This window comes from Phaenicophaeus curvirostris, chromosome 2 (assembly GCF_032191515.1).
Source record: "Phaenicophaeus curvirostris isolate KB17595 chromosome 2, BPBGC_Pcur_1.0, whole genome shotgun sequence".
Taxonomy (NCBI): domain Eukaryota; kingdom Metazoa; phylum Chordata; class Aves; order Cuculiformes; family Cuculidae; genus Phaenicophaeus; species Phaenicophaeus curvirostris.
In genome coordinates this window covers 58,082,095-58,107,999 of record NC_091393.1, presented here as the reverse complement: position 1 = coordinate 58,107,999, position 25,905 = coordinate 58,082,095, and the positions used below count along the sequence as shown (strand labels likewise).

Below are 25,905 nucleotides of genomic sequence, written 5' to 3'. Positions count from 1 at the left end.
TAACTGCAGCCTTGTTAAAATTCCTTATGTAAGCATAAGTTTCTGGGCACAGGCTAGCTAAAAGTTATTATTCAAGCTAATTCTATTTTTTTCTTCTAAAATCACCAAAAAACATACGTAATATTCAAGTATATATTAGGTTAGTAATTTATAACAAATAATCTCTTCCTTCATTGTTTTGATTTGTTGTACAAAATGTTTTTCTTTTTCAAGGCAAGGTTGCTTTGCAGTTAAACTCTTGAAACGTTCCTATCTTAATGGTGGAGAAATTTTATGCTTACTGTATTCCCGTGCTGGTTTTGCTATTCGAAGCTTTAAAGATGCTTTAATGTTTCACAGGACTCACCTGGAGGCCAGTGCAGAGAAATGGAATAGATTGCTGACATCGCTGGAAGAGTTAATCAGATGGCTGAATGCAAAAGATGAAGAACTAAAAAAGCAAATGCCCATTGGAGGGGATGTTCCAACCTTACAGCAACAATATGACCACTGCAAAGTAAGTTGCTTAAGTTTTATTAGGTTAATGTGCTACTGTCAATAATAGAATAATGAAAACTTGAGTGCAGGAGAAATGATGAACACTTCCTAATTTCTAGAAAAAAGCTCTAGGTCTCCACCCCTTTTTGCTTCCCCACCTTGCCCAGTAAAGCACAACTCAGATACTCTGAATAAAATTTCATTTAAAAGTTTTCATAGATATGTTTAGTCCAAACGTTTTTAACGTTTTGTGATACTTGGGATTTTCCTAGCAGGTAAAACTACTATTTTACTCCTTAAGTTAAGGAAGGCATACAAAAGTAAGAACTGGATAATAATTGTGAAAGCAATGCTGAATGTAAATTCAGTAAAATGATGTAAGTAGCTTTCTACAGGTTACTAAATTGACCAGTAAAAGCAGCCCTCCACCCCATACAGATTTATACTGGAAAGATGACTCAAAAGAGTTTTTGAGAACTAAAACATACCTATGCCTTGTACTGTTGTAACTATAACATGCTATTCCAGCTATTTAGTTTTGCTAGTTCTTTTCTGCTTTTGTATGTAATCAGGTAGTGATTCCTAAGTATTTTTAGATAATAAAAAGCTCTATTGCATGTAAAACATATCTTCATTCCTGTAGAATGTGTCTCACCAGCTCCAGCTTCGTTACTGGTCAGGAAGTATTTGCTGTTGGACAAATTCATCCTTGTAAAGCTTGTTCCATCTTGTCATCGTATTTATTCTTCTGCATGGTGTATACAAGGAAATAGACCAATGCAGCTTTAGAGCTAAGTGCATCACAACTGTGTTCCCCTCTGCCACCACAACACTGATGTCTTTTCTGCTGTGATGTTTAGTCAGGGGAGAAAGTGAATTTGACAAAATACTTAGTAATATAGAAATACTGATTTAGAATACTGTGAGGAACTACAGGAAAAGTAGCTGACACGAGCAGCACTTTTGAGACTTAACTCTAAACTAGAAGAGCTTAAAGAAATCTGCAGAGTTTTCTCTTTAATTTTTTTTTTAAGTAAAGTTATTAAAATAAATTCAGGATCTTTGGTTCTTGAGAGTTCATCTCTTCCTATTCTTATCCACTTAAAACACCTTGCTCTGCAGGAAAGTCTGCTGTGAATATTTTAAAATGATCAAATGGTGGATTACTAATGCCAAAAAGCAATAAAAAGCTGGAGCAGATCCAAATATGTTTTGAAGGAGGTCAGTGGGAGATGATAGATCTCTACAGGTCATTTATCAGGGGCTTATTTGTGTCTCATGCTAGTTTATTTGTTATTATCATGCATATACTGTAATACTGCCAGTGCCTCTTATTTGAAGATCTCAAAACAATTTATAAAATGATAGGGTTTTATACATCATTCCAAAGTAGAAAAATTTGAGAGAAGTGATGCTGTATGACTCATTTGGGTCACTGGTGAACTGCAGCATTGTGAAGGAGAGATTGCTTTTGGGTTGTTTAATCCTTGCCCTTATGTTTAAGGAATAACTGATATTTTGTTACGTGTTGAGGTTAAGACTCTAATGTGCATTCAGGAGCTTTTAGAGGTTATTGTTTCATTTTTCTAAAAGGCAATATTCTTGCAATATCACTGGGTATTTGATATAGGTGTCCCAATCTAGTATTCAATATGAACTGTATTAATTGTATACAACAGCACAAAGTTAAAGTGGCTCTGTGCATCACTGTTTTTTGTACACCTATGCAAACAAGAACACAGTATTCAATGGCAAATATTTTATGCGATGACTGGATGATTATTTTCTAATTATTTTGGTGGGAACCGAGAGATTCCTATGTATCATGTGATGATACTGTGTCATACCAAACAAGTTACTGGCATGTGGAAGTTCACTTTCTATGGAAGTGTTGTTTATTAGTCATTGCCAGAGAAGGGGAGCTGGACTGCAGTTGTCCATTGGTTTGATTGTCCATGCAGTGCTTTAGTGGTGTTTCTTAGCATGAACTATTCATTCCTTCCTGAAGCTGCAGTTTACTAATAAGCTACATCAAGCTGAAAAGTGCTTTTTTAGATAGAAAGTTAAAACTGGAGAAAAGTTAAAAAAAAAAATATCGAATCCAAAACCCATGGGAGGTCCTTCTTTTGCTTCCTCAGCGTCATTAAGTGATTTATTGGTGTGTTTAGGAAATTGAATAAAGATGCCCTTGGTTGAGGGACACGACTTTCATGCCTGTGATGATTCCTTGCCTGCCTGCCCCCCCAGTCCCCCAACTCTTTTCAAAATCTTGTGGCAAATCTACGCTTTTGGCAGATTGCTCATAACATAACTTTATGTAGGTCCACTCTGTCAGTCACTCTGTGCCTTGTGGACATATTACTGGCTGGTGTCACTTGCTTTGCATTTAAGGTGTTCCTTTTAGAATATTTATCCTGTGTGAACCTGAAAGCTTTCAATCAAGATTCGAGGTGCAACTGTATCAGATAAATATTGCAGACATGTGACTTGATTTCTTTTACTACCAATAGTACTCACTTTATTCTCATCACTGACTGTCCTGGTACTTCCTTAAATGCTTCTTTGCCCACATTTTTTTCAAATGTTAAACCTTCTAAGCATTTTCTGTTATTTGGAAAATTTGTAATGAACCACTTTTTTATGATCCCATGTTGAGGTTCTGCAGCCCCACATCAGCTGGCTTTGAAAAGGGTCTCCCCAGACCTCCCTGAGCAAGGATTGAGTGTCTCTGCTCTCCTCTTTCCTTTAGTTTCACATCTGCATGTTGCTTTGAAAATGTCCTTATGCAAATTGAGCAGTTAATACCTCTCTGCATCTCCACATCTCTGTGATCCCTTTGCTCTTACTTCCAGCTTGCCTACCTGATCTTGTCCTTGCTAGTACTTCAAAATGTAAGTGGTGAAATAGTGGCTCTGCTCTGCAAAATATATGCCCATGATAGTCTCATTTCTTGCTCTTCATCTTCCTGGGTCCTCGGTTCTTCTTATCTTAGCATTGCTTTTTGCCTCCAGTTATTCAGTAAACGTTCTCGTTGTTAACCTCCTTTTTTCCTCCTCATATACATGAAATGATGCCTTGTTTGCTTCAGCTTAATGGCAATGATTTTATAGCTCTTAATGGCAATAATTTTATAGCTCTTAATGGCAATAATTTTATAGCTCTTAATGGCAATAATTTTATAGCACTTAATGATAATAATTTTTATAGCTCCTTCTCTTAGTATTTCCTCCACTCGGTGCTTGGCTTCAGCTGTGCTAGATAGAGACAGTTTGGGTTAGCTCACATTGTTTGTGTGCCACTGAGTTCTATTTAGACAGGAGGAAATAAATGGTTTGCAGTTTTATTTTTAAACTTGTTTTGGTTCTAAAAGTCAGCCTTCTGTGCTTTAAAATCAAACATTGCCCACAGGTATGTCAGTCACCTGAATCAGGGCTACAGATTTAGCCTGTATTTTACAGATTAACAGAATTCTTTCATGATTTAGCAAATATTTGTACATTTTGGACTGATTTTTGTGTTGTCCAGGCAAACTGTAGTACTTCATAGTCTTATACTAAGTGCTAAGTGCAGTTAAGCAATGAGCACATCTTGTATAGGTGTTGAGTTGGGCCTAAAGATTCCCCTTGCCATGCCTCCTGCAAGACAGGAGTATGGGAGCACGAATTTCCTATTTAAATTATTCTCAAAATTTCTTTGTTTTCATGAATGGGCTATGGTGGCAGTCCCAAGAATACCGGAAAATTCATAAATGCTTTGGGCTGCTGAGAGAAAGTTTAAAAGTACCTAAGTTAAAAAGTCAGCGGTATGAAGTGTACCTATAGCTGAGGCTACAGTCACACTCTGAAGTGCAGAAAACTCATCTGCAAAAGTACTCACACAGGGAATGGCTTATATGGAGAAGAAAGTGAAGGCAGCTTCCTTTTCAGAGTTTGCCTGTGTTTTTTCTGTAATTCCATTATCTCACTGTTGCCTGTCCTTACCAGCTCAGGTTTTCCCTTACATATGGTTCTTTCCCAGTCTTACTTACGAATATTCATTTAGGATTTTAAAACGTCATGCAAATTTTTATCAGCTGCATAGATCTCCAACACCACCAAAAATGCCACCCTCCTAACCCCCCACCCGTAATGCCAGCCTTATGTGCATATTTTATTCTGCCAAAATTCCCCTACAAAAAGTGTGAAAAATCAGTGGGCTGGTTTTGTGCATACGGAAATATCTAGAGTCACACCTGTGTACAAGAGGAAGGGATGCAGCTGTTGACACCTTGTTCTCTGGAGATGTGCTGAGACCTTTGTATCTCACTTTTCCACTGGAAGGGTTCCTGACTGTAGCTTTTTGAAAGTGTGCTTTTGCTAAAATACAAAAACTGCCTAAATGATATAAATCACTGTGGTTTAGCTTTCAGAGAGAGAACAGGACGTTTCAAATTAAGCAGAAATGGGTATCCTCTCACATAAATCCCGTTGGCATCTGTCTGCATAAATGAACGAATGTGTAGCTAATGCTAAATAATGCATGAATCTTGAATCACAGAGTTGCTTAACTTAGTCCATTTGAGCTCAGAATAAATTGACCAAGGACCTGTGAATGTTTGATTGGTAATTTTATGTCTGTGGATGAGTCATTAATGTTTCAGATACTTCAGACTTTTGGGGGTTACTGTCTATGGTTTGTTAATGTAATGAAATGCTGGAAGTTCCAAGAACTTTTCTATTTTACTTATCTACTGCCATTTTTTCAAAAATGTTAGTACAGCCAAATGTAAACTGCTTTCTACTTGTTATCCCTTCATGGTACATTTAATTCCATTGTTCTCTTTACCAGCAGGAAAAGTCCATGAGGAGAATACATTTTTCTGGCCTTAAGTTCTCTGTGCAGTTTGGTGAGCCAGCCTGGCTTCAGACAATGGGCTTATTCCTACATTAATTCCTACTTAATTATTCTAGATTTGTTTTTCTTAGATTTTCCTTTTTTTCAATGTTAGAATCTGCTTCCACATTAGAAATTAACTCTAAGAATCAAAAGATGAGTATTATGGTGTCAGTGCTGGCCTAGTCCCTGGTCTTAATTGCAGTCTAGAAATTAATTTGTTAAACATCTCATCACCTAAGATATGAAGCATGCAGAAAATCTGTGCTAAGAAGAGGTGGTCAGCTACATTGCAGAAATATTAATTTTGATTGGGAAGCGAGCTGTGAGAGGGTGTGAAAGGAGAATTCAACAGTCTGTAGTTGGTAGGAGAGAATCAATAGTTTGTTGGTTAGAGGAAGAAATGCTACCTGATCTGATGGACAAGGGTGTGATTGAAGTAGGATCTTGAGCAATCTGTACCACGCTGCTGTGAAGTGGCTCTTTGCAGTAAGGGTGTCTTCTCAAAAAACTATATGCTCTTTCAAGAGAGGGAGTAGCCTCCCCACTAGTCAATCAGCATTACTGAATGGTTTGAGAGCTCCTTAAGGAAACTTGTAATGGATAGCAGTTTTTTTCAGGACTCTTGAATTTTTAAGCGCTCTGCATATTTGAGAATCCTGAACATTGGTGAAAGAGAGAGATTGTACTATACAAAGAACTTGTTCTGTACAGGGACAGTATAAGTCATGAAGCTTTAACTGTGACTCGTCATTCTTTGAGGTGTGTTTGGGAGGAAGAGGTGGAAATTGTGGGTGGGGATGTTTTGTTATAGGAAAGGAAGAGTGTAGTTCATGCCTGAAGTTGAATGGAGGCTCTCGAGTAGAGACATATCTGACTTAAAGCTGATTCCTTGCTGAGGATTTACTCAAACTGATTTGTGTTACATGAATGATTCAGGTGTGTATTACACTGCTTTCCTGGGCTATTTCTCTGAAACAATGATGTGTAAACAAAAGCATGGCACAAGGGATGAGGTGTAAAATTAGAATGTCGATGCAGTGTATTTATAACTTTGACAAAAAAAAAGTTACTTTTCGCTGTATTTCAGCTTGTTCCCGGAAGTGTGGTTGTCTTCTATTAAGTCAGGAAATTTGTGGTGGAGCAGTACTTAGTAAATAACTGAACTGTGAAAGAACAAAATATTCTGTCACGAATGCAAAGTAAAGCTGGTTGTCTTACTGTGAAAAAAAAAACCCGTTGATAAGCACTTTTTCAGTACAATAAAATATTTCTGTGGGCTTGCCTCTTTAATACTGTCATTTCCATACAAGTATTTATCAGTATATGCATCTCATGTTGCTCTTTTCTGAGGATCCAGTGTCTTTTTTTACGATGAAAGACTCCTATATAAACTTTTAAGACCTCAGTGGTTCTGTTTTTAAACCACTGAATAAAGCCTGTTCTTCTTGAAGGTTTATAGTTAGCCTCAAATATCCAAGACGGTGTTCCAACATTGCTATGGAGGGAAACGTGTGACAGTAGTCAGGCTTTTGTTGCAGAAACAGCGCAATGATTTCTCCCTGTTCCTTAAAAGGGTGCAATAAGTCTGGTGCTTCTTGTCTTACGTCCCAAAAGACCACTCTGCTTCCATCATTATTAGTAGTAGCCAATCTACTACCAATGAAATCTCAGAACATTTTGATGCACTAGGATATACCAGACCATCTGTTTCCACTCCTGTGTCTTCAGCTGGAAGATCATGAGTGGCTGTGGCCTGACCTTCAGGGGTGAGCCATGTGCATAGCCAGTGAAAGTGATGAAACACAAATGTATTGGTGACTTATTTTCAGTCTCTACCAATATGACAATTAACTGTGTTCTCTTAACTACTTCTGTTCGCCTCTGTGCTCTTCAGACTCAACTATATCCTTATGGAGGCATCGTGACTAGTATTGCATGTAATACAGAGGATGAAGTTGAATCAATGTTTTACTGTGTTAGAAAACAATAGCTTTTTGTCTTATCCTTTGCCATGATGCTCAACATTTTATTGGCACTTTTTTGTTGTTGTAGGTACAGTTTGAGCAAATTATTTCAGAACCCTTTCAGCAAAACTCCCAACACCTTTTTCCTAAGCTGTAACTGCTCAAAAAAGTGTATAGGGATTATTATCTAGTGTATGCTTTAAGGTCAGATGGTGTTTCAATTGCATTAAAAAATGCTGGTTATTAGCTGAAACCTAAGGGTGGTACATCAACAGAGCTCCCACTCTGGATCACAGAAATGGATTGGTACAAGGAAATGAGAACAGGCATTTCTCTGAATGAAAATATTTTTTTACTGAGGTCTGTTTTTCCAGAGACAGAAAGCCAGGAAAAGTCCCCTAACACAGCAGCGAATCTGTTTTTCCAACTGCAAGTACTGCTAGAGAGCCACAATAAATAATACAGTGGCCATTGCCATGGTTTTTTTTAAGGAGCTTTCATAGCTTGTGTTAGGTAGATCTGAAAACTATTTGTCCTTTCTCATTCTGAAACCAGTTTGAGATACTTCCTGTGTAATCATAGAATCTTCTCAGGTCTCTTCGCTTTCTTTGTGATCTGTTTGGATACATTGGACCAGTAAGAAGAAACATACTGAATTTAGAAAAGCTGTTCACTTGTCATTCATGGTGTAGAATGAAGCTTGCAGGGATTACTCCAAATCTTTTAAGAACCTAACTGACACTTTTCTATATGAATTTTGTGCAGGTCTGGAAAGTTTTATCCTCTTCCTTCATATGTCCTCAAAGAGCTGAGTCCCCTCTGCAGTATTGTTTTGGAGAAAACTGAATGGGAGTATTGCTTCTTGATAATTTCCATGTTCTTAAGTATGCAGTGAGAGAGAGCCTGCTGCCACTTTAAAATTGTTTTAAAGCTTTGTCTGCATTTGCAGTCATGGACTGGCTAAGAATCCGTTATATTTTCTGTTAAGGATGTCTCAGTCTAGATTCTGCTTCTTGTTGCTGCTGGCAGGCTGTTTAGGGGAGAAGAATATTTATTCCAGTTAACTCCTGAACTATTGGATCCTCAATCCCATGTTATTACAGCCAGTAATCCACCCTAGGAACATCAGCAATAAATTGGAAAAATTGTGTTTCCATGGCAGCCGCCCACTCCTGTTTTCATGCAGATTCCTGAGATTAAAGGCTAGGCTTTGAAATGTATGTTCAAAATAAGGGAGGGAATAAGATTCTGTTATGTCTCATATTTTTGTTAGTTTTCCCATTTTTGTTCTGATGCTTTTTTAGAATGCAGAAAAAATGAAAAGATAAGTATTGGTTTAATGGACAAGGTAACTTTGCAGGAGGTGTTTTGGGTTTGGTTTGGTTTTGTGGGTTTTGTTTTTGTTTTTTGTTTTTGTTTTTTTTAACAAGAACTCGGTTATTGGGTATTTCTAGAAAGTTATGTACAACTATATCTTCTGATCTGAGTTTCAGTGAATTTCTCTCATCCTTGGTGGTCCGAGGTGCTGGGAAACTGTTAGGAAAGTTACTAGAAGCAGCTGTGTTTTCCAAAGTTCTGGTCTTTCAGCTGTAGCAGCCAAACATAAAATGGTGCCTAAAGATTTGAAGCTTTCTTGTTAAGAAAGCTGCTGGAGGCTTTGTTTGTGCTAACACAAGTTTCCTTCAAATTAAGTTCAGCGTTGTGCTTCAGAAAGGTGTCACACTGGGTTCAGGATTCCACTCCTACACTTTCACCTGCTAGATGTCTTATGTGCTACTTACAGCTTTATCCAGATGGTTTAGCTGTTATAGGGAAAAGATTGGTTTTTTGCTTTTAATCAGATTTGGAACCTGATTCCTCATCTTGAGGCCTTTTCTAGCATCACATGAAGTATCATCAGTGGTTGTCCACAATGGAAGGCTCGGGGTACTCTTACTATGAATAATGAAGTATTAAGTACAATTCCTCTATATACTGCAGTGCCTGATAGGTCTGCGATGTCTGCAATCATCCTTCATATAGTTATTGACATCACTGTTTTAATCAATAGTTTACTGAAATCTGTTGAGCGTGCTGTAATTTACATACAAAGTATTTGCTATGTGAGGTGGCTGTTACTTCCTTGTGGGGTTTGGGGATTTCTTGTTTTGTGTTTTGGTTTAGGGGTGTTTCTTAGGCACCCTTTTCTGGAAGGAGTGCAACAGTGTCTGCACAATCACACATTTATTACTAAAAAGCTATTTTATATTCTTGGTTGCTCATCTTATAATTTACTCTCCTATAATGTGTGAGGACTTTTTAAAAGCATCCAGTACAAGAGCAAAGATTTCTCAAAGGTTCTCTCTATCTTGTTATTTAGTGGTGATGTAATATTGTGCAGGCTGGTGGTGAAGCAATTGCTAGCGCTTTATATTAACTGGCTCTGAAGCCTTGTAGCCCGCTCTGCCAAAGAGAGAATATACTTGGAGTAACTTCTGTGACATGAGCAGCCTCTTCTGGTCCTGCAGTGAATGAAGATCAGCCTTCACTCTAGTTTTTGATTGTCAGAAGTGCCATGGTACTACTATGTTAATGATAGCTGGCTGTTGTTTGGGTATCCCTATACCCTGTTTCTCTGCAGGACAAGCTTGAAGGGCAGATTTTGGAAGCTGCATAGTTCTGCTGGACTTGTAGCCAATGTTGAGGCCATAGCCTGCAGCGAAAGAGAATTCTCAAAGAATGTAATATGCTGACACTAGTAACTTATTTATTTTACAGTATATTTTTTGTCTTTTTGACCTTTCTTGTTAAATGAATGTTTAAATGGAGGGAAAGGGACAGTAGTAAATTAAAGCCATAGATCATTAAGCAAATGTTCTGATGTATTTATTTTCACTTTGGTTTGATATTGGATTGAGTTTTATAAATTTCTTCTGTATTACTAAGGTTTTTTTAGTTTAGAAGTCCTAATATAGATAATACAATGGATTAAAAAACCCCACAGCTCCCTCAAAGCAACTGTTTTGCAACTCAGATGCTTGAAGGATTTCTAAAATCTAAAGTTAAATCTCTTGATTAATGAAAGGACTATGCTTATGATTTTACAAACAGTCATTAAAAAATGCATATGGTTATAAACGTGTGATTCACTTGGGTTTAAATTAAAATTTTTGATACCAACAGAGACTTCAGTGATTGAATCAAATCATTACTTTTAATGGTACATTTTTCATTAAGTGAGTGAAACAGGTGAGGAAGAATTTAGAATTAGAAGTAATTGAAGAGAGAATAGTAAATGAGAGTTTTAAAGAAATTACTGGGACAAATACATCATTTTTTTCTGTTAAATATTACTTCAGGTCATCTTCTAAAGTTTTCTTCCCCCTCCTTGCTCTAGGTTTTTTACAGTTTATATTCATTCATCTTGGAATCAACCTGACATGAAGTCTGGGTTTTGGTTGCCTTTTAAAGTAATAGCAATTTGTACATTTTCCTTTTGCAGTTCCATCTCCTTTTTGTGTGATGAACCTCCTTCAGAGAGATAGGCTAGATGTACTTGAAAGCATTCACAACCTCAAAGGGGTCAGATTCAAGCCAGGGAAGCAACCTTCCGCCTGAACAAAATGCTAAAAATATAACCTTTTGATGCTGTGAAATAAAAGTAGGAAGACTGATGTGAAAATATTTTGGCATCAAATAAATGCAAGGGATGGGAGAGCTTCATTTCTAATTATCGATGATGTCTAACAGTTGTGCCGTGTACATTCTCTGTGCATGATTTTCCATCTAGAGCTCTGAAGCAGATAAGTACTATACAGTGCTTCACACTGACATCAGTGCTGTGGGTAGCATGCACCATCACACTGGGGATAGATGCTTTCAGTGCCTTGATATAGAAATGAGTTCCCAGGCTTTGACTAAAAAGTAGACTCCTGTTAACCCCTTTTTCTCTGCTGCAGTAGTGTCTCAGAATGCTCTAAATTGGATTAAAAAGTAATGCTGAACAGTTGTAACCTAAGTATTGTATCTGAGAAGTAGTATCTTGTAAGTTTATTAGGCTTTTTCTAGAGCTAAGTGCTTAGTAATCTCGACAGCTTTTTGGTATGAATAGAAATTAATGAAAACTTGGGATGATATATATTTCTTCTAATTGTGAGGATTTAGGAAGTTTCTAGGCCTGAGTCATAAAACCAGACAGTTCTTAGATTGGTTACACAGAGTGCTATTGATCTGTTGATTTATTTTCAACAGCACTTTAACGTACATAGAAGCCTACATATTTTTCTAGTTAAATACACAGATGTATATATTCATCATAAAGATTGAGTTCTATTTCAATATTTTAAAATTTGTCTGTTATGCTTTTGACAGAGAATATGGCCCCAAACTGCTAATGTTTTCAAAATTGAGACAAAAAATGTAACTGGCAGAACAGATGCTTGGTTGCTTGTCAAAAGATGCTGTGAAGTTGACAGAAAATACTATTTTAATTTTGGTTTTCTTCTTTGATATTGTAAAGCGTGATGATGGTTTTGTTTGGGTTTTTTTCGAGCTATTGGAAGAAAGAAAAAACTGAAAGAGGCTAGTGTGAATTCTGTGTAGGTAGCAGGAGGGGAAATTGTAAAAGTATGTGGGATTTGGTTGGGTTTTTTTCCAAAACGTGCCTTGAGTGGCACAAACTGGAATGTATTAAAACTGTAGACTTGCTTGTAAATATAAGGCTGTATTTACAAATTATAATAAAGTCTGGAAGTAATAAAAAGTGAGGGAGGAGGGAGAAAAACAAAAAGCTAATAGTCACATATGGTATAAAATCTGTTATATGGACCTCTACTCTTAGAGTAATAAATATGCTTATAATATCTTTGCTAAGGGAGCTTAAAGTTGTGTTTGGGTCTGAATTGATTTAATTTAAAGGCATGCTTTTTATATTACTGGAAGCCAAGATCGAAAAATACATAATCATGTTCTTTGTGTGTTTTGGCGTGTTTTCCCTTTCCTGGTGTCCCTGAGGTTTGACAGCTGTCCGTTAGTCAGCACTGCTTAATGTCCACTTAAGAAATGTCAAGTGCAGCTTCTCCTTCAGACAAATATGAGTTCTTTAGGTTTGGCCAAGAGGCCAAGGTTGCCCCTTCTCTGTGTGTGAGGGTCTTGTCCACATCCACACACTGCTTCTGTTCCTGGCACTACCCTTGTGGATTGAGCTGAAAGGATCCAATTCGGTATGTGAAGCCTTGGGAGGCTTCTAGAAATTTTACGAAGTCATACTTATAAAGTAGTTTCATGTAAAGCTTGATCAGCATCTACATGTTCTGCTTTGCTCCTGTGGCTGTTCCCAGAGCTAGAGTAGCCATACCATCAGGCTTCTTCCCCAGGGAGGGAATAAGAGGCATAGGAAGCACTGAAAAGCAGATAGATTTCTAGTGGCAGGGCAAATCTGTAAAGCTCCATGCTGCTGAGATTTTAAAAAGTTGAGAGGTCCTGAACCCAGACGGAAGAGGGAACAGCATCTTACAGGCAGAAGTATTTTCTCTTGCTGAGGAGTGTTTAAGAAGACTATCTTTATTAGCTCTTTGTGAGTTCCTGATGATCAAACTATTTCTGTTTTTCCTTTCATACATAACAGATAGGTCTTGTCTGTCCAGCAGTGCAGCAGAGATACCTGTGCTACTAACGAATCAGTTTTTCAGAAAGAGAAATTAGCCCGTGTAGAGATCTAGCTGTCAGCAGATATAGTGCTCTTGCAGCATACACAAGCTTGGGTCCATTCACACTGCATTGCTTTGTTCTGATTAGATATTCTCTATTTAGTTCATTTTTTTTTGGATATGAGAATGAGTGTGAATGCCATGCAAAATTTGAAATTCATGTTCCCAGGTCTGAGTTAGGTGAAGTCCCAGTTGCGGAGAGCTAAGAATGAGGCACTCGGAAGTACTCAAACCCAGGTTCGTATAAGTACTAGGATTTTTTTGTTTGTTCCCTAACAAAAGCCAGGAGCTTCCTTTATGGCACTGATGCTTCATCTTTCCTCATTTTAGTGCCACATTCAGTGATATAGCGTAACAGTTTCATTATATTTCCTGGACTTGTAAAGGAATATTTTAGAATAAGCACATCTTTAATGCCTATGAGGCAAACAGTAAATAGAAAATTGAAAATCTACAGTGATTTTCACCCGTTCCATGTTATGGATGTGTTGTTTGGCTTGTTCTCTGAATAATGAAGGAAGAAAGTAAATAGAACATTTTTTCCCATTTTTTGTGTTAGTATGATATTAGTAATTTGGAGTATGAAGGATGTTGAGGGAGGAAGAGTACACACGTTTTTGACTAGGCTGCCATTGTCACTGCAGCAAAGCTATCATAACACCATGACTTTGATTAACTCTGTTTACATCCTTAATAGTGTTTGTACTTTAAATGAAATTATTGCTTTGTTAATGACAAAATGATCAGTGCTGGACATATACAAATATAAGCTAGCTGAAAAGGTTCTTGTAGAGCTGTGTATACCTGATTTATATCCAGTTGTCCACGTCAAAGGACTTCACTGAGAAACTAAGCTAGAAGATGAACTATTTGCAATAATAAATATTCAAGTCCAACCCACACTGCTTATTAAGGAGAAGTCATAAACCATGCTACATCTACTCTTCTGTGAGCATTGGTAGAGGTGCTTCATTGTGTGCTAGACTTTCTTGAAAACTGTGCCTCAACATGTAGTTTTGTTTCTGTTCTGTAAAGATCAATTCATTCTGCAGTGGTGCTTGCTGTCTGCATGAAGGTAGTATGGGAAGTGACCATGTAGAAGGTTCTCCAACACCAGTGATGTGCAAGCAGTCAATGTTTTTCTCTGTCATGCTGTATTTGTGCTACTCAGAGCTCAGATGCAGTGGACAGAGCTGAACAGGCAAGACGTGATGTGTACAGGCAGAGAAACGCTCTGAGGAGTCTGAAGTTACAAGACAGTCATGTTTGGTTGAAATTACTCATTTTCGATAGGTTAGCCTCACCTGGGATGATTTTCTGGTGATCTTATACTCTTCTGTATGAGCATGCAGATTATTCCTTCTCACATTTCTGGCTGCTAAACTTACATGTAGGAATGGCAGGTGGTAAACACAGAACAGTATGTAAAATGAACAAAACCCCGTGTACTTTGTAAAAACGAAGTACTTCTCTTACTGGAAAGAAAATGAAAGAACAAATGAAGGGGAGACGTGAATCACTGTTTAATGCTATTCTGGAAAATGTTTGGGTACTAAGATGATGTGTAGATGTGTCTGGTTTAAGAATATATATATATATGTGTAGATATGTCTAATAAACATGCTTACCACATTTTGATTATAATTGTAGATGAATGTGAAGAGGTTTCTAACAAAGGAATGACTTTTTTCCTGAGGCACAACACTGAAGCTAGAGCACCCCATTGCAAAATACAATATAAATGAACTAAAGTGAAATTATTTTACTGTTTTTAAAATATGTATTTATAGTGTACAGTTTTCATTAAGGGTTTCTGAGGTAAGGGACCAGTGCATAGGTATCTGCTTGTTTGCAAGTTTTCATTTTTTAAGTGGCTTCAAACAGATATTTATATTTCTGAGAACTACTGTTATAGGTATGTCTGAATATTTTTTGTTACTCTTAATGGCATCCAGTCCAAGTCTAGTTTTTGGATTAAAACATGGCATGTGTTGATTCTCAGTGTTACTATTTACACCTTCACATTTCACTTTCTGTGTCTCTTTCTTTCCATACTTTTACCTGATAACTTTGCCATGGCATACAGCTTGCTTCTGAGTGCTGAGGACTAAAAATAACAATTTGATTGTATGCATTTTTTTGCTGCATGAAGAGAAGTTGCTTATAGTTTCAAATTTGTAGTTCCTAAAGAAAAAAGAAATCGTGTTTAATAGATGCTGTATTTACTACATGTGAAGTATTCCAGTTTTTTACCTGAAGAGCTTCAAAATACCAACCAAAGAAAAATGTTTTTCATACTAGACAAACAAAAGAGAGAAAGCAGAGAAAGGAAATAAAGTGAATGAACATAAATAACTTTTGTGTTTTCGTATGACCACTTTCTGTGGGAAAGTATTTGTGGAGCTGAGTTAACTTTAATGTGCCTTGCTTCATGGAAGTATGCTTTTAAGTACCAGTCTCTTTCATTAATTGATCCCAAATTAGTGCCAGTTAAATTACTTCTCAGCCAAAAAAGAAAACCACTTTGTAGTCCTCCAAAAGAAAGGTTAATGACAACATTTGCAGTAAGGTTCACTAGGGCCTTTTTTTTTTTTTCACAAATTACAATTAATCATTCTATTAGAATTTTTTTTTTTAACCAACAAATATGGTTTATGTTGACAGCTACTATTAGAACTTGTGATGGAGAAAATAAGGCAAAGATTTCTTTTTTGTATACATGGATATTTTGAAGACCTTTCTCTGGATTATTTGAATTTCAGTCTTTTTTGTACTGAAAAAACCCACAAGTTAAATTGAAATCAAACAAAAACTGTTGAGTAGCAGAAGGATGCAACCCTGTGACTTGGAAGAATTTGCAGAACAGTGACAATTTTCAAGTAGATTTACCCAATTTTTTTTATTAATGTATCTATACCAAATGCCCAGCAATGTTTTAATCTTAGCTACTTCTTGGTAGGGTTGACTGAAAGGAGCTATTTTTTTATTTTATTTTATTTTGCTTATCTGCTTAGTTTAACTTGCAGGTCTATCTGGGTTTTCTGTTGTTTTTATAAGACATTGTTACATCACCTATTTGAGAATGCAAAGGCCTAGGCAATGTTGTGTTGGATGAGATTAGTTTTTGGAGGCAGAAGTAGAACCTATATAGAAGTAGAACTAATATAGACTCTTGCACGTTGTGATGAGCCGGGATGTTGACAATGGGCTAAACTCACAACTGAGTTTTTGCTATGTTTCTCACGTTATTAGTGATGAGGGAACATCCTCTGCCACTGAAAACAAACACACACGCCCCCAACGCCACAAAAAAACCCTCAAACAAACCAAAACAAAAACCCAAGCCCACCACAGCTATGTTGTGACACCTGCTGCATTGCTGCTGTTCCTTAGAACATGACATGTTACAATTTGAGCTTGCTTTTTTCTTTGCCCCCCCCCTTTTTTTTAAATGCTATTGCCTTATATGAACATGGCACAAGTGTCAAGTTCTGCTTTTTCATGTTCCTGTAACTTCTGATGGTAACTAGAATGAGCTGAAGGAGCTGACTAACCAGAGGGAAACAGTCTTGTTGCCCTTAAGGTATTCCTTCTTACTTATCTCCCAGATATGCCTGGAGAATTGTGTGGAGTGGAATGTTTCCCATTTCAAACACTGCTTATTTTTTGTAGTGGTGGTTTTACAGTAATTTTTCCCCACTGAGCAGATGTTGGATCACTAGTGCATGATCCAGAGACAGTAAATTTTGCAGAACTGACCGAAACCAAGGGTCCAGTATAAGCAATAATATTGCAGTAACCGACTATGTGGTGTAAGACTGTGTCAGATAGTTCTAAAACCAGGAAGCTATAGCAGAAAAGTGGAGAGCTGAAAGAGATTGGAGGAGAGGTGTACTTTGGTGATATAAAATAACTCAGGGAGAAATGATAAAGAAATTGGGGAGAGCGGAGTATGTAACACAAACCGTCAGGTCATGGTGCAAGCATGACAAGGAATTATAGTTTGACAGGGAAGACTTTCTGGGTTTAGTTCTGATAATTTTAAGTCATTTTTTTCTCTACTTTGAGCATCATTTGATTGACATAACTTCTGCAGCTGGTCCTTGTGATAGGACCTCTGTTCTGAGCCAGTGTAGCTGTTCTGCTGCTGCCTCTCCTCTACACTGGTGTTCTGCTGCATAAGGAGAATCCATCAGTAGAGGACAGATTGTTGACTGTTTAGTAATTATTCAGTTGTCTGTCTAGACTGCTTGCTTCTGAAGAGAAACCAAAGTGACTGTTTCTAAGAAAGAGGAATAATTAGCTTTGTCAGGTTTTCTGCTTCTGAAAGGATTTCCAGTAGCAGTCCTCTTCATGTATGAATACATAAACAGCCAAACCCAAAAACCAAAACAAGAACACTAAAGGTAATCTCAAATTGCAATTGGCCTCTAGCATTTTAATGCTTTAGCATTCAACTGGGCTCTGGTGCCTGTACTTTCCCCTGCAGAGGGAAGTATTCTTCTCTGTGTGCAACTGTCAGACAGGAGATGTTCTTCTGAGACTTTTTGCGGTGATCTCACTTTTCTGATTATTTGTAATTCATAGATGATGTCATGTAGTACAGCCTGTCTTTTTTTGTATGATAGCAGTTCATCAGTGAGGAGCCTGATGTACACTTGTACTAGGGAGGCTGGTGTTACAGGAAACTTTTCTTGTAGGTGAGACATGGGCATGCTCACAATATGCATCCTATCTTCATATATTGAAGGAATATTAATAGTGCTGCATACCATGAAGTTGTTCTTGAGTGTCTGGAGTTTGATCTGCCGTTACTAAAAATCTTTCTCAAGATCTTTGCAGTAAAATGGTGCCATTTAATAGTAAAATAGCTTACAAGACCAAACATGTTAGTCTTGTCTCATTGATGTTTATTTGAAGAAATGTGGAGGAAATCAGAGTCATCCAAAATGTTTAGAGTTTAACTTCTCTCACCAATGATTCTGCACCCAACTTGTTAATGGTATTATCATCTCAATTTGAAGCAAAAATGTTATGGCCTGTTAATGCTGACCATTCATGGCTGCTCGGTAATAATACTGGCAAAACAAACCCAAGGCTGCGTGTTGCTTGCAAGCAGGGAGACAATTTCTCTCTGTGTTGAAGAGGTAGGTGGTTACTGTTTCATGGTGCAGAGAAATAGTGCAAGGCACTGCAGATATGTGTGGTTATAATGCTAATAGAATATCTGAGTGCTCTTGCTAAATTAAGTAATAAGCCATTTAATATACAGCAGATGTTTTATGTGTCTTGTGTCAGGCTGAAGGCATTGTCTATTTAGGATGCATAAAAAAAAGTAATGCCTTTTTTGTTCTTTATCCTCCCCCCTGGCTTTCCCTGTGAGTTTTTTTCTGATATAAAAAGCAGAAGATATACCAGTTGCTACCCATAAAGAAGAGTCACAAATTTGACACTCCTCATTTGTTGGAGTTTATGTAACTGAGCAGTAAAACTTGTTCAAAGCTATGCTGTTATATACTACCACTGCACAGATTCACAGTTTGAAGCTAATTAGAGATAGCATTGTGGAGACAAATTTCCCTTACTTCTTCAAAGGAGTGAAAACTTTGATGAGGACTGTGGAAGAAATGTAACTTCTGTTCTGTAGATAGCTCTACAAAGCAGTTTCATCTGAAAGGGAAGGGTCCTAAATTTGATTATATATTGCCCTGTCTTGCAGATTGATTTTTAGAGTGTAATCGCTTGAAATGCTTTTGAAATAGACTCACTGCAGTGCTTTATTTGGATTTGTATGGTGATGCTTTCCTGTGAGGTTGGTTGTTGTTTTATTGGGTGACAATTTAGAATGGCATTGCAACTTTTCTGATTTCTTTGTGTCAGTCCCCTTTGTCTGGGCACCAGTTCTTACGTGTCTTATAATCAAGGTCTGGCTTGTCTCCAGGTTTCATATAAGCTGTTGTCTTGCTTCTGACAGGTGCCAGTAGCAGAGACTGGGGGGACAGGCAAAAGGAAACGGAGTAAGTTACTTCTTGGAGCAGGTTGCATCTATTCCCACCTTTTGTCAATCAGAGATGTACCTGAATGACCATGATGCTTGCGTTGGATTACAGAATCCTCAGAGACTGCGCTTTCAAAAATTTGAAATTAGGTTCTTCATGAAAATACATGATGTGTTTTTCCCAGAGTCGCATAGATAGTGGAGTTTATTAGAATTTCATATACTTAGAGAATGGAGAATTGCCTTAAAAATTACTGACAATTCATTTTCATGCAAATTCCACAGATACCATCAAATCACTTTAGTTTTCTTCTAAATAGGAAAATGCCTTCAGTTTGTATATGCTGCCAATATTCAGCGTTAAACAAAAACTTTTTTCTGATAGGAACGATTGATTTTCGTATATTTCACATAAAATCATAGAAAGTCTCTTATTTCTTTTGGCACTTCTTCAGTGCACTTCATGGATAGTAAAAAGTTTCTACTCCTGTATTTTTAAAATAAGAACAATTGTGGTAACAATGGAAGCCAACAAATTTTTCTGAAAACAAGAGGCTGAAAAAAAGAAGATGGAGGAATGAGGAGACTATTAGGGTTTCCTGTATACTGTTTCCATTTGGTTGACTTTGCTTTATGATTTAGGTGGGTTTTTTTGTGTAATACAGAGTTTCTAGATCACACACTAATGTTAGAAGTCTCATAGTTAGTTGTATCTCATGTCAGATTTTTAAATCGCTTTTGCCATCTAGTCACTTGTAAAGGCGAAGCCTTTATAAAAGTAGACTCTAGTGTCCTACTGAAGTGATTGAGACAGGAGAGGTGGTATAAAGTGATTTCACCCTAGCTGACTTCACCCTTTCAGCTAACTGTAAAAATATATGAATTGTGTAATAATTGGCGTGATTGCTACATCACCACCTGTCACCTTTCTAGTCTGCTGATATTAGTAAATGACAAAACAATACCTGAATGCCTGAAAGGACAGGCTGGAACCTACATTATTTGTTAAACTGCTCAGTTTTACGTTGTTGGGTCCTTATGGGAACATATCTCATCAGTGGCATTCCGAAAACTATTAATGTAGTCAAGAATAAAATGGGAAGTTTCAAATTGCTGTTCAGTTTTGCTTATATAGTGGTTGATGCTTAAGTGTGCCTTTCCTGAAGGAGCAGGTAAGTACTGCGTAACCTGATCTTTCATCAGTGATGCAGAGCACTTGCAATCTTTCTGGCCTCAAATGTGTTTCCAGAGTGGTAACTGTAGGACTCATGTGGCTTCATTGAGCATATTGCTGTTTTATAATTCACTGGGTCACAGTGAACAGTTTTACAGGTGTATGTACATATGTTTGTGTCTTACAAAGAACCTCTCAAAATATTTGTGCAGCGCATAGATGATGTCCAGATGGCATTTTCTTTCCGGTTTATTTTGAACCCTTGGCTTAATGATCAAGGCTATTTCACTTTTGAAGTGCTGTTATTTGGATCTGATCTAAAATGGAGGGATGTAATTGTTAAAAACAAGCGTGTGTGTTGCAATCACAATTTGCCAGTTAATCATTTTAGTATGAACTGTGTGATCTTCTCCAGGAAAAATCCAAGCCAGAAGTTGCATGGTCTTTTTTTTTTCTGCCATGAAAACCTAGTCATGACTTTCCTCAGAGCGGGTCTAGGAGGGATGGAGAGTCTAGTCTTTCAAGGCTGTTCATTCAGGCCAGTTTTCACGTTTCCATAGTAAAGGTTGGTGGGATTCACTTACCTTCACCAAAAGCACACTGTAGTCCTTTGACGTAAAACTGAATATGTGTTTACAAGCAGTTAGGCATTTGAATTGGTTCCACTGCCAGCAGGATGATTACTGCTGTTGAAGAGTGAGCTTCCCTCACTTGTCAGCTCTGCACTCTGACTCAGGCATTTATGCTATCTTTGGGCTGCGACCTGGATGAATTTATATATTAAATCCTTATGTTAAACAGTTAGGGTTTTTTTTTCCTCAAAGCAAGGTTAAAAATATTTTCATGTGCATAATAATGTAAACAAAGCCTGTTTAAATCTTCTTTTGTTTAGTTTTATTCAAGCCATCAAATTTAATGAATCTTATACCCTTTTTTAGCTGTCATATGACAATGACTTTAGACCAAAATTTGCTCACATAGCTTAGTGACTGGCTGCATGAAGAAAATAAACATTGTAGTGTAGCAGGCTTTGTTTATATGGTACTTTTATTTATTTTTTTCCACTAGAAAACTAGGGCACATAAAACCAAAAGAAAAACAGATTGCTGTCCCTTTAACAGTCCTGTACAATATTGTCATTGATAAGAGAGAAAACTTAGCTGTCAAAAAGAGATCCCTTTCTAGATACAGTGAAATGTGAAGTAGGAGTTCAGTAGTCAAAAAATTGATTTCTTGAAGGGAAAAAGACCCAACAAGGCAAGTTCAGTGGATATGTGCCAAGTGTGTAGCAAACCCATCACAACAGACTTCTGGAGAAATCAAGATTGGCTATAATTTTGAGGATTTCAGTAGTTCGTTCAGTGGGGAATTTGTGTTAGCATACTGAGATCCGTCTTTTCGATTACTGTTGTGTTAAGAACATTTATCATATGTATTTAGAAAAAAAACAAGCCCAAAAAAATGTTTTGAAGATAATGTCTTCGGCAACAGCTCAGGGATGCGCAGTGTGGGTTGTTTTGTAATATAGTTAGTTCCAAATGATATTTTAAAAAAAATAAAATAAAAGTAGCTGCAAGCATTCCAACTTCCCAGTGCCTAAGACCACGCTCTGTTGAGCCCTTCCAACTTTACAGGTCATCCAAGACTTGGTTATCACTGACCTAGAAACACAAATAACAAAGTCTCATTTCAGTAGGCTAGGAAATAAGAAATCCAGTTATGTAAGATTACTGGTGCTGGAAGATATGTTAATGACCATCATTATGCCTCATTTTTTTGTAATCTTTGCTTAATTAAGCAGCATCTCCCTTCATCCCTGTTTGGATTTAGATCTTGTAGCATGCCTAGGGAATGCAGGATCTGCAGAAGTGTTTCCTTTGGAAAAGACTAGAGAGGTTATTTCTTGGCAAATCATTAACTGTGTGAAGAACAGGTTTTATCTTAACTTTTCAGAAAAAGTATAGCCTTGTACTCCTTAATTCAAGAATAGGTTTTTAATGTCTTTTTTGATGCAATCTGCATGAAAATTAAACTTACCTCTGCCATCACGATGTAGTACAGGATTCTTTTCTAGTGCACAAAGGAGTCCTTTCAAAGTCTCTACAGGGTTATTGTGCATAAGTTTCCAAACAGGCTTCAAAGCATCTTTTTCTGATTTTAAAATGCTGTTGGAAGAAAATTAAGGCAATAGCCTTACTATTTTTTAACTACTTTAACAAGTTCAGAAGGAAGTCAGTTACTTAATTAAGGCACATAATAAATTAAGCCACATAAATACATAGATGCAATTTGAGGTAGTAAATTTCTTTGTAAAGTGTTAGAAACAGCTTCCTGTTTCATGTCTTTAAGTCTGGACAGTAGATGATAAAGCATACTTTCCATCCTTTATCTCTGTCTGTGCTACTGTGAATCACTTCATTTAAGAATGTTTTACATGCTTATTTTATGTAATACATATCTATTAATGCATATTCAGAGGTGGGTGATATTTTTGGTAAATAGTGATGACCACGTACTATTATCCATAGACCAGGGTAGGAAGAGAAATTATCAAGAGACAAATACTTTCAGTGAAGGAAAAACCTTTTTCTAGCCTGAAGCGTCTTTTTTTGGTAAATCAAAGGGAAAGTCTTAAGTAAGCTAGGATTTATTGACCTCCTTGTAACAGGTCACTGGTATGCATAGTCTAGTTCTCTCTTTTACCCACATCTATACTTTTTATTCCTGCCAGTTTAGTTTCCTTGTGCATGCAGACAAAAAAGGGAATTTGCTATGGATGTGAATTCCAGGTCTGCTCTCATGTTGAACTCTCATAGTTGCTGCCCTATTTAGACACTTTGTACTGCCACTACAGCAATAGAGGCAGCAAGTAATAAGTGGTAAATTGAGAGACAATTTAGAGAAACACAATCTTTGACTCTCACTTGTCTTTGGCCCTTTTTGAGACATTTTTTTGCAAATGGAATAAACCTTCAGAACATCTGTTGAGATTCTTCTGTTTTAAAAAAAATAATTTAAAACCTTTATATACTTATTCTAGAGGCAAACAGATTCCTCTTTGTTTTCTGCTCTGATCTTTGCCTTCTTTTCCTTGTTTAGTGTTGGTCACTGTTTGCCACCAAATATCAGAACATAGAATCATAGTGTTGTTTGGGTTGGAAGGGATCTTAAAGTTCATCCAGTTCCGAACCCCTGCCATGGGTAGGGACACTTCACACTAGACCAGGCTGCTCACGACCCCATCCAACCTGGCCTTGAATGTTTCCAAGGAGGGGACATCCACAACTTCCCTGGACAACCTTTTCCAGTGCCTCACCACCCTCACTGTGAAGAATTTCTTCCTAATGTCTAATCTAAATCTTACCCACCAGCCCCCACCTCCAATTTAAAGCCATTACCCCCTGTCCTATCACTACAGACCCTTGTAAAAAGTTGAACAACCCCAACGCTCTCAGCCTGTCCTCATAGCAGAAGTGCTCCAGCCCTCTGATAATCTTTGTGGCCCTCCTCTGGACCCATTCTAACAATTTCATATCCTTCTTATGTTGAGGATTCCAGAACTCAACACAGGACTGCAGGTGGGGTCTCACAAGAGTGGAGTAGTGGGGCAGAATCACCTCACTTGACCTGCTAGTCACATTTCTTTTGATGCAGCCCAGGATATGGTTGGCCTTCTGGGCTGCGAGTTTGCATTGCCAGCTCATGTCAGGCTTCTCATCCATGAGCACTCTCTAGTCCTTCTCTGCAGGGCTGCTTGCAATCATGTTGTTCCTTTATCCTGTATTGAAACAGTGCATTGACCCCATCCGAGTGTAGGACTTTGTACTTGGCCTTGTTGAACCTCATGAAGTTTACACAGGCCCACGTCTCCAACTTGTCCAGGTCCCCCTGGATGACATCCCGTCCTTCCAGTGTGGCAACTGCACCACTCAGATTGGCATCATCTGCAAAATTGCTGAGGATGCATTCAATCTCGCTGTCTATATCATTGATGAAGATATTAAACAATGCTAGTTCTAGTATGGACCTGTGAGGGACGCTGCTGGCCTCTATCTTGACATCAAGCCATTGACCGCTACTCTCTGAATGTGACCATTGAACAGTCCATTCATCAAATCCATCTCTTTCCAATTCAGAGAGAAGGATGCTGTGGGAGATCGTGTCAAAGGCTTTACAGAAATCGAGGTAGATTACGTCCTTTGCTTTTCCTGTGTCCACTGCTGTGGTTACCCTGTCACAGAGAGCTACTAGATTGGTCAGGCAGGACTTGCACTTGCTGAAGCCATGCTGGCTGTCTCAAATCACCTCCCTGTACTTTAGCATGAAGGATTTGTTGTCGTCTTTGAAGTCCCAAGTGCTGCACATGTGTCCATGTATCTCCAGGTATTAATGATTGTATACTAGGCACCCTTTTTCTCCTTCATTGTTTCTTTTACCACATAGATGACGTATGAAGTAATAAAAGGTAGGTGCATAGTGAGACGCACCATTTCAAACTAAATATTGTCCTTTATTTGAATGTGTTCCATATAGGCTAGGACAGATACATTATAAAATGGACTTTCACAGGTAGATGTGTCTGGAAACCAAAATGCTTGCTTTTGAAATTTTATGTATATATGTTACAGTGAAGAATGTCTGTAATGAAGGTGCAGCTTTTAAACATGCTACACTTATTTTCTTTCTAGTTGATTCTTCAATGATGCAGACATCTGGCAGAGACTTGGTCAAGACCTTGATCTCTGTGATCTTTATAAACAATTCCTCTTTCCATTTCTCAATCATCCCATTTATTCTTCCCTTCCTATTATGTGTCACGGGTGCTTTTTTTCATTTCATTTTAGTGTATAAAAGGAACAGGAGTTTTTCAAGAGCCATGTGCGAAATAAAGATGACTAAGTAATTAAATGCTACAGAAGCTGCTGATTGCTACATAAAGCTATAATGTGATAAACTGATGAGAGTTACAATAACATACATCTTTATTTCTTGAAAGAGTGTATAATGAGACCTGATTTAAATATGTTCTGTTTTTAAGAAACATGCTGTGTGTTTTCTTTGAAACGAGCTTTGCCTTCATCTGTTAGAACTATTAAGGTGATCTGCTCCTTTGAATTAGTCTATACAAGCTTGTACAATTCAAAAGAGGAAAAAAGAGGCTGTAAAACAACAGTGGCATAATTTTAGAAGCCTGCTTACTGTGCTTGAAAAATAATTTTAAGTTGCAACTGAAGTAAATAGGTGGTTATAGGAGACACTAAACAGTGTAGAAATTAATGAATAGCAGAAGATTTTCTAGCTTTCTGATTTTTCAAGAGAAGAAAAGGCCTCCACTGCAAAGCATTAGCAACAGAAATTTTGGAAGGCCTTGGTTTAAGTGAATTCCTTTTCTATATTCAGACAGTAAGTTAAAAAATCTTAAGAAGAATTAGTTTTTATATTAGAAATTATAAGCATCTCTGATGAAGAGAGGGCAAATGAGTTACATTATCCTGGTATAATGGAATAAATGGTGTATAATTTCCAAAGTTATAATGGATAAAACATAACATTTCAAGAGTGCAGTTTTTTGAGCCTTTGTCCATAAACTAGGGGAAGAATTCTTTCAGGTCTCACAAGAGGCTTTTTTCTTCTTGGTTAGTATTACTTAAGGTCAGCTCTGAAAACTGTTTGGTTTGAGACTGCATCAGCGTATCAGATTTTATTTTTCCATTTCCCCCCCTGCTTCTT

The 25,905-nt window shown here is 37.4% G+C and overlaps 1 protein-coding gene across 7 annotated transcripts in view; it reads left to right on the top strand.

Annotated features, from left to right (window-relative positions):
- Positions 1 to 25,905, top strand: part of UTRN (utrophin) — a 366,380-nt gene that overhangs the window by 248,426 nt on the left and 92,049 nt on the right. For all 7 annotated transcript variants that reach the window (XM_069852165.1, XM_069852164.1, XM_069852167.1 and 4 more), the window contains one exon: positions 340 to 496. In XM_069852165.1, coding sequence (XP_069708266.1) covers positions 340 to 496 — 157 coding nt within the window. The remainder of the gene's footprint in view (positions 1 to 339; positions 497 to 25,905) is intronic.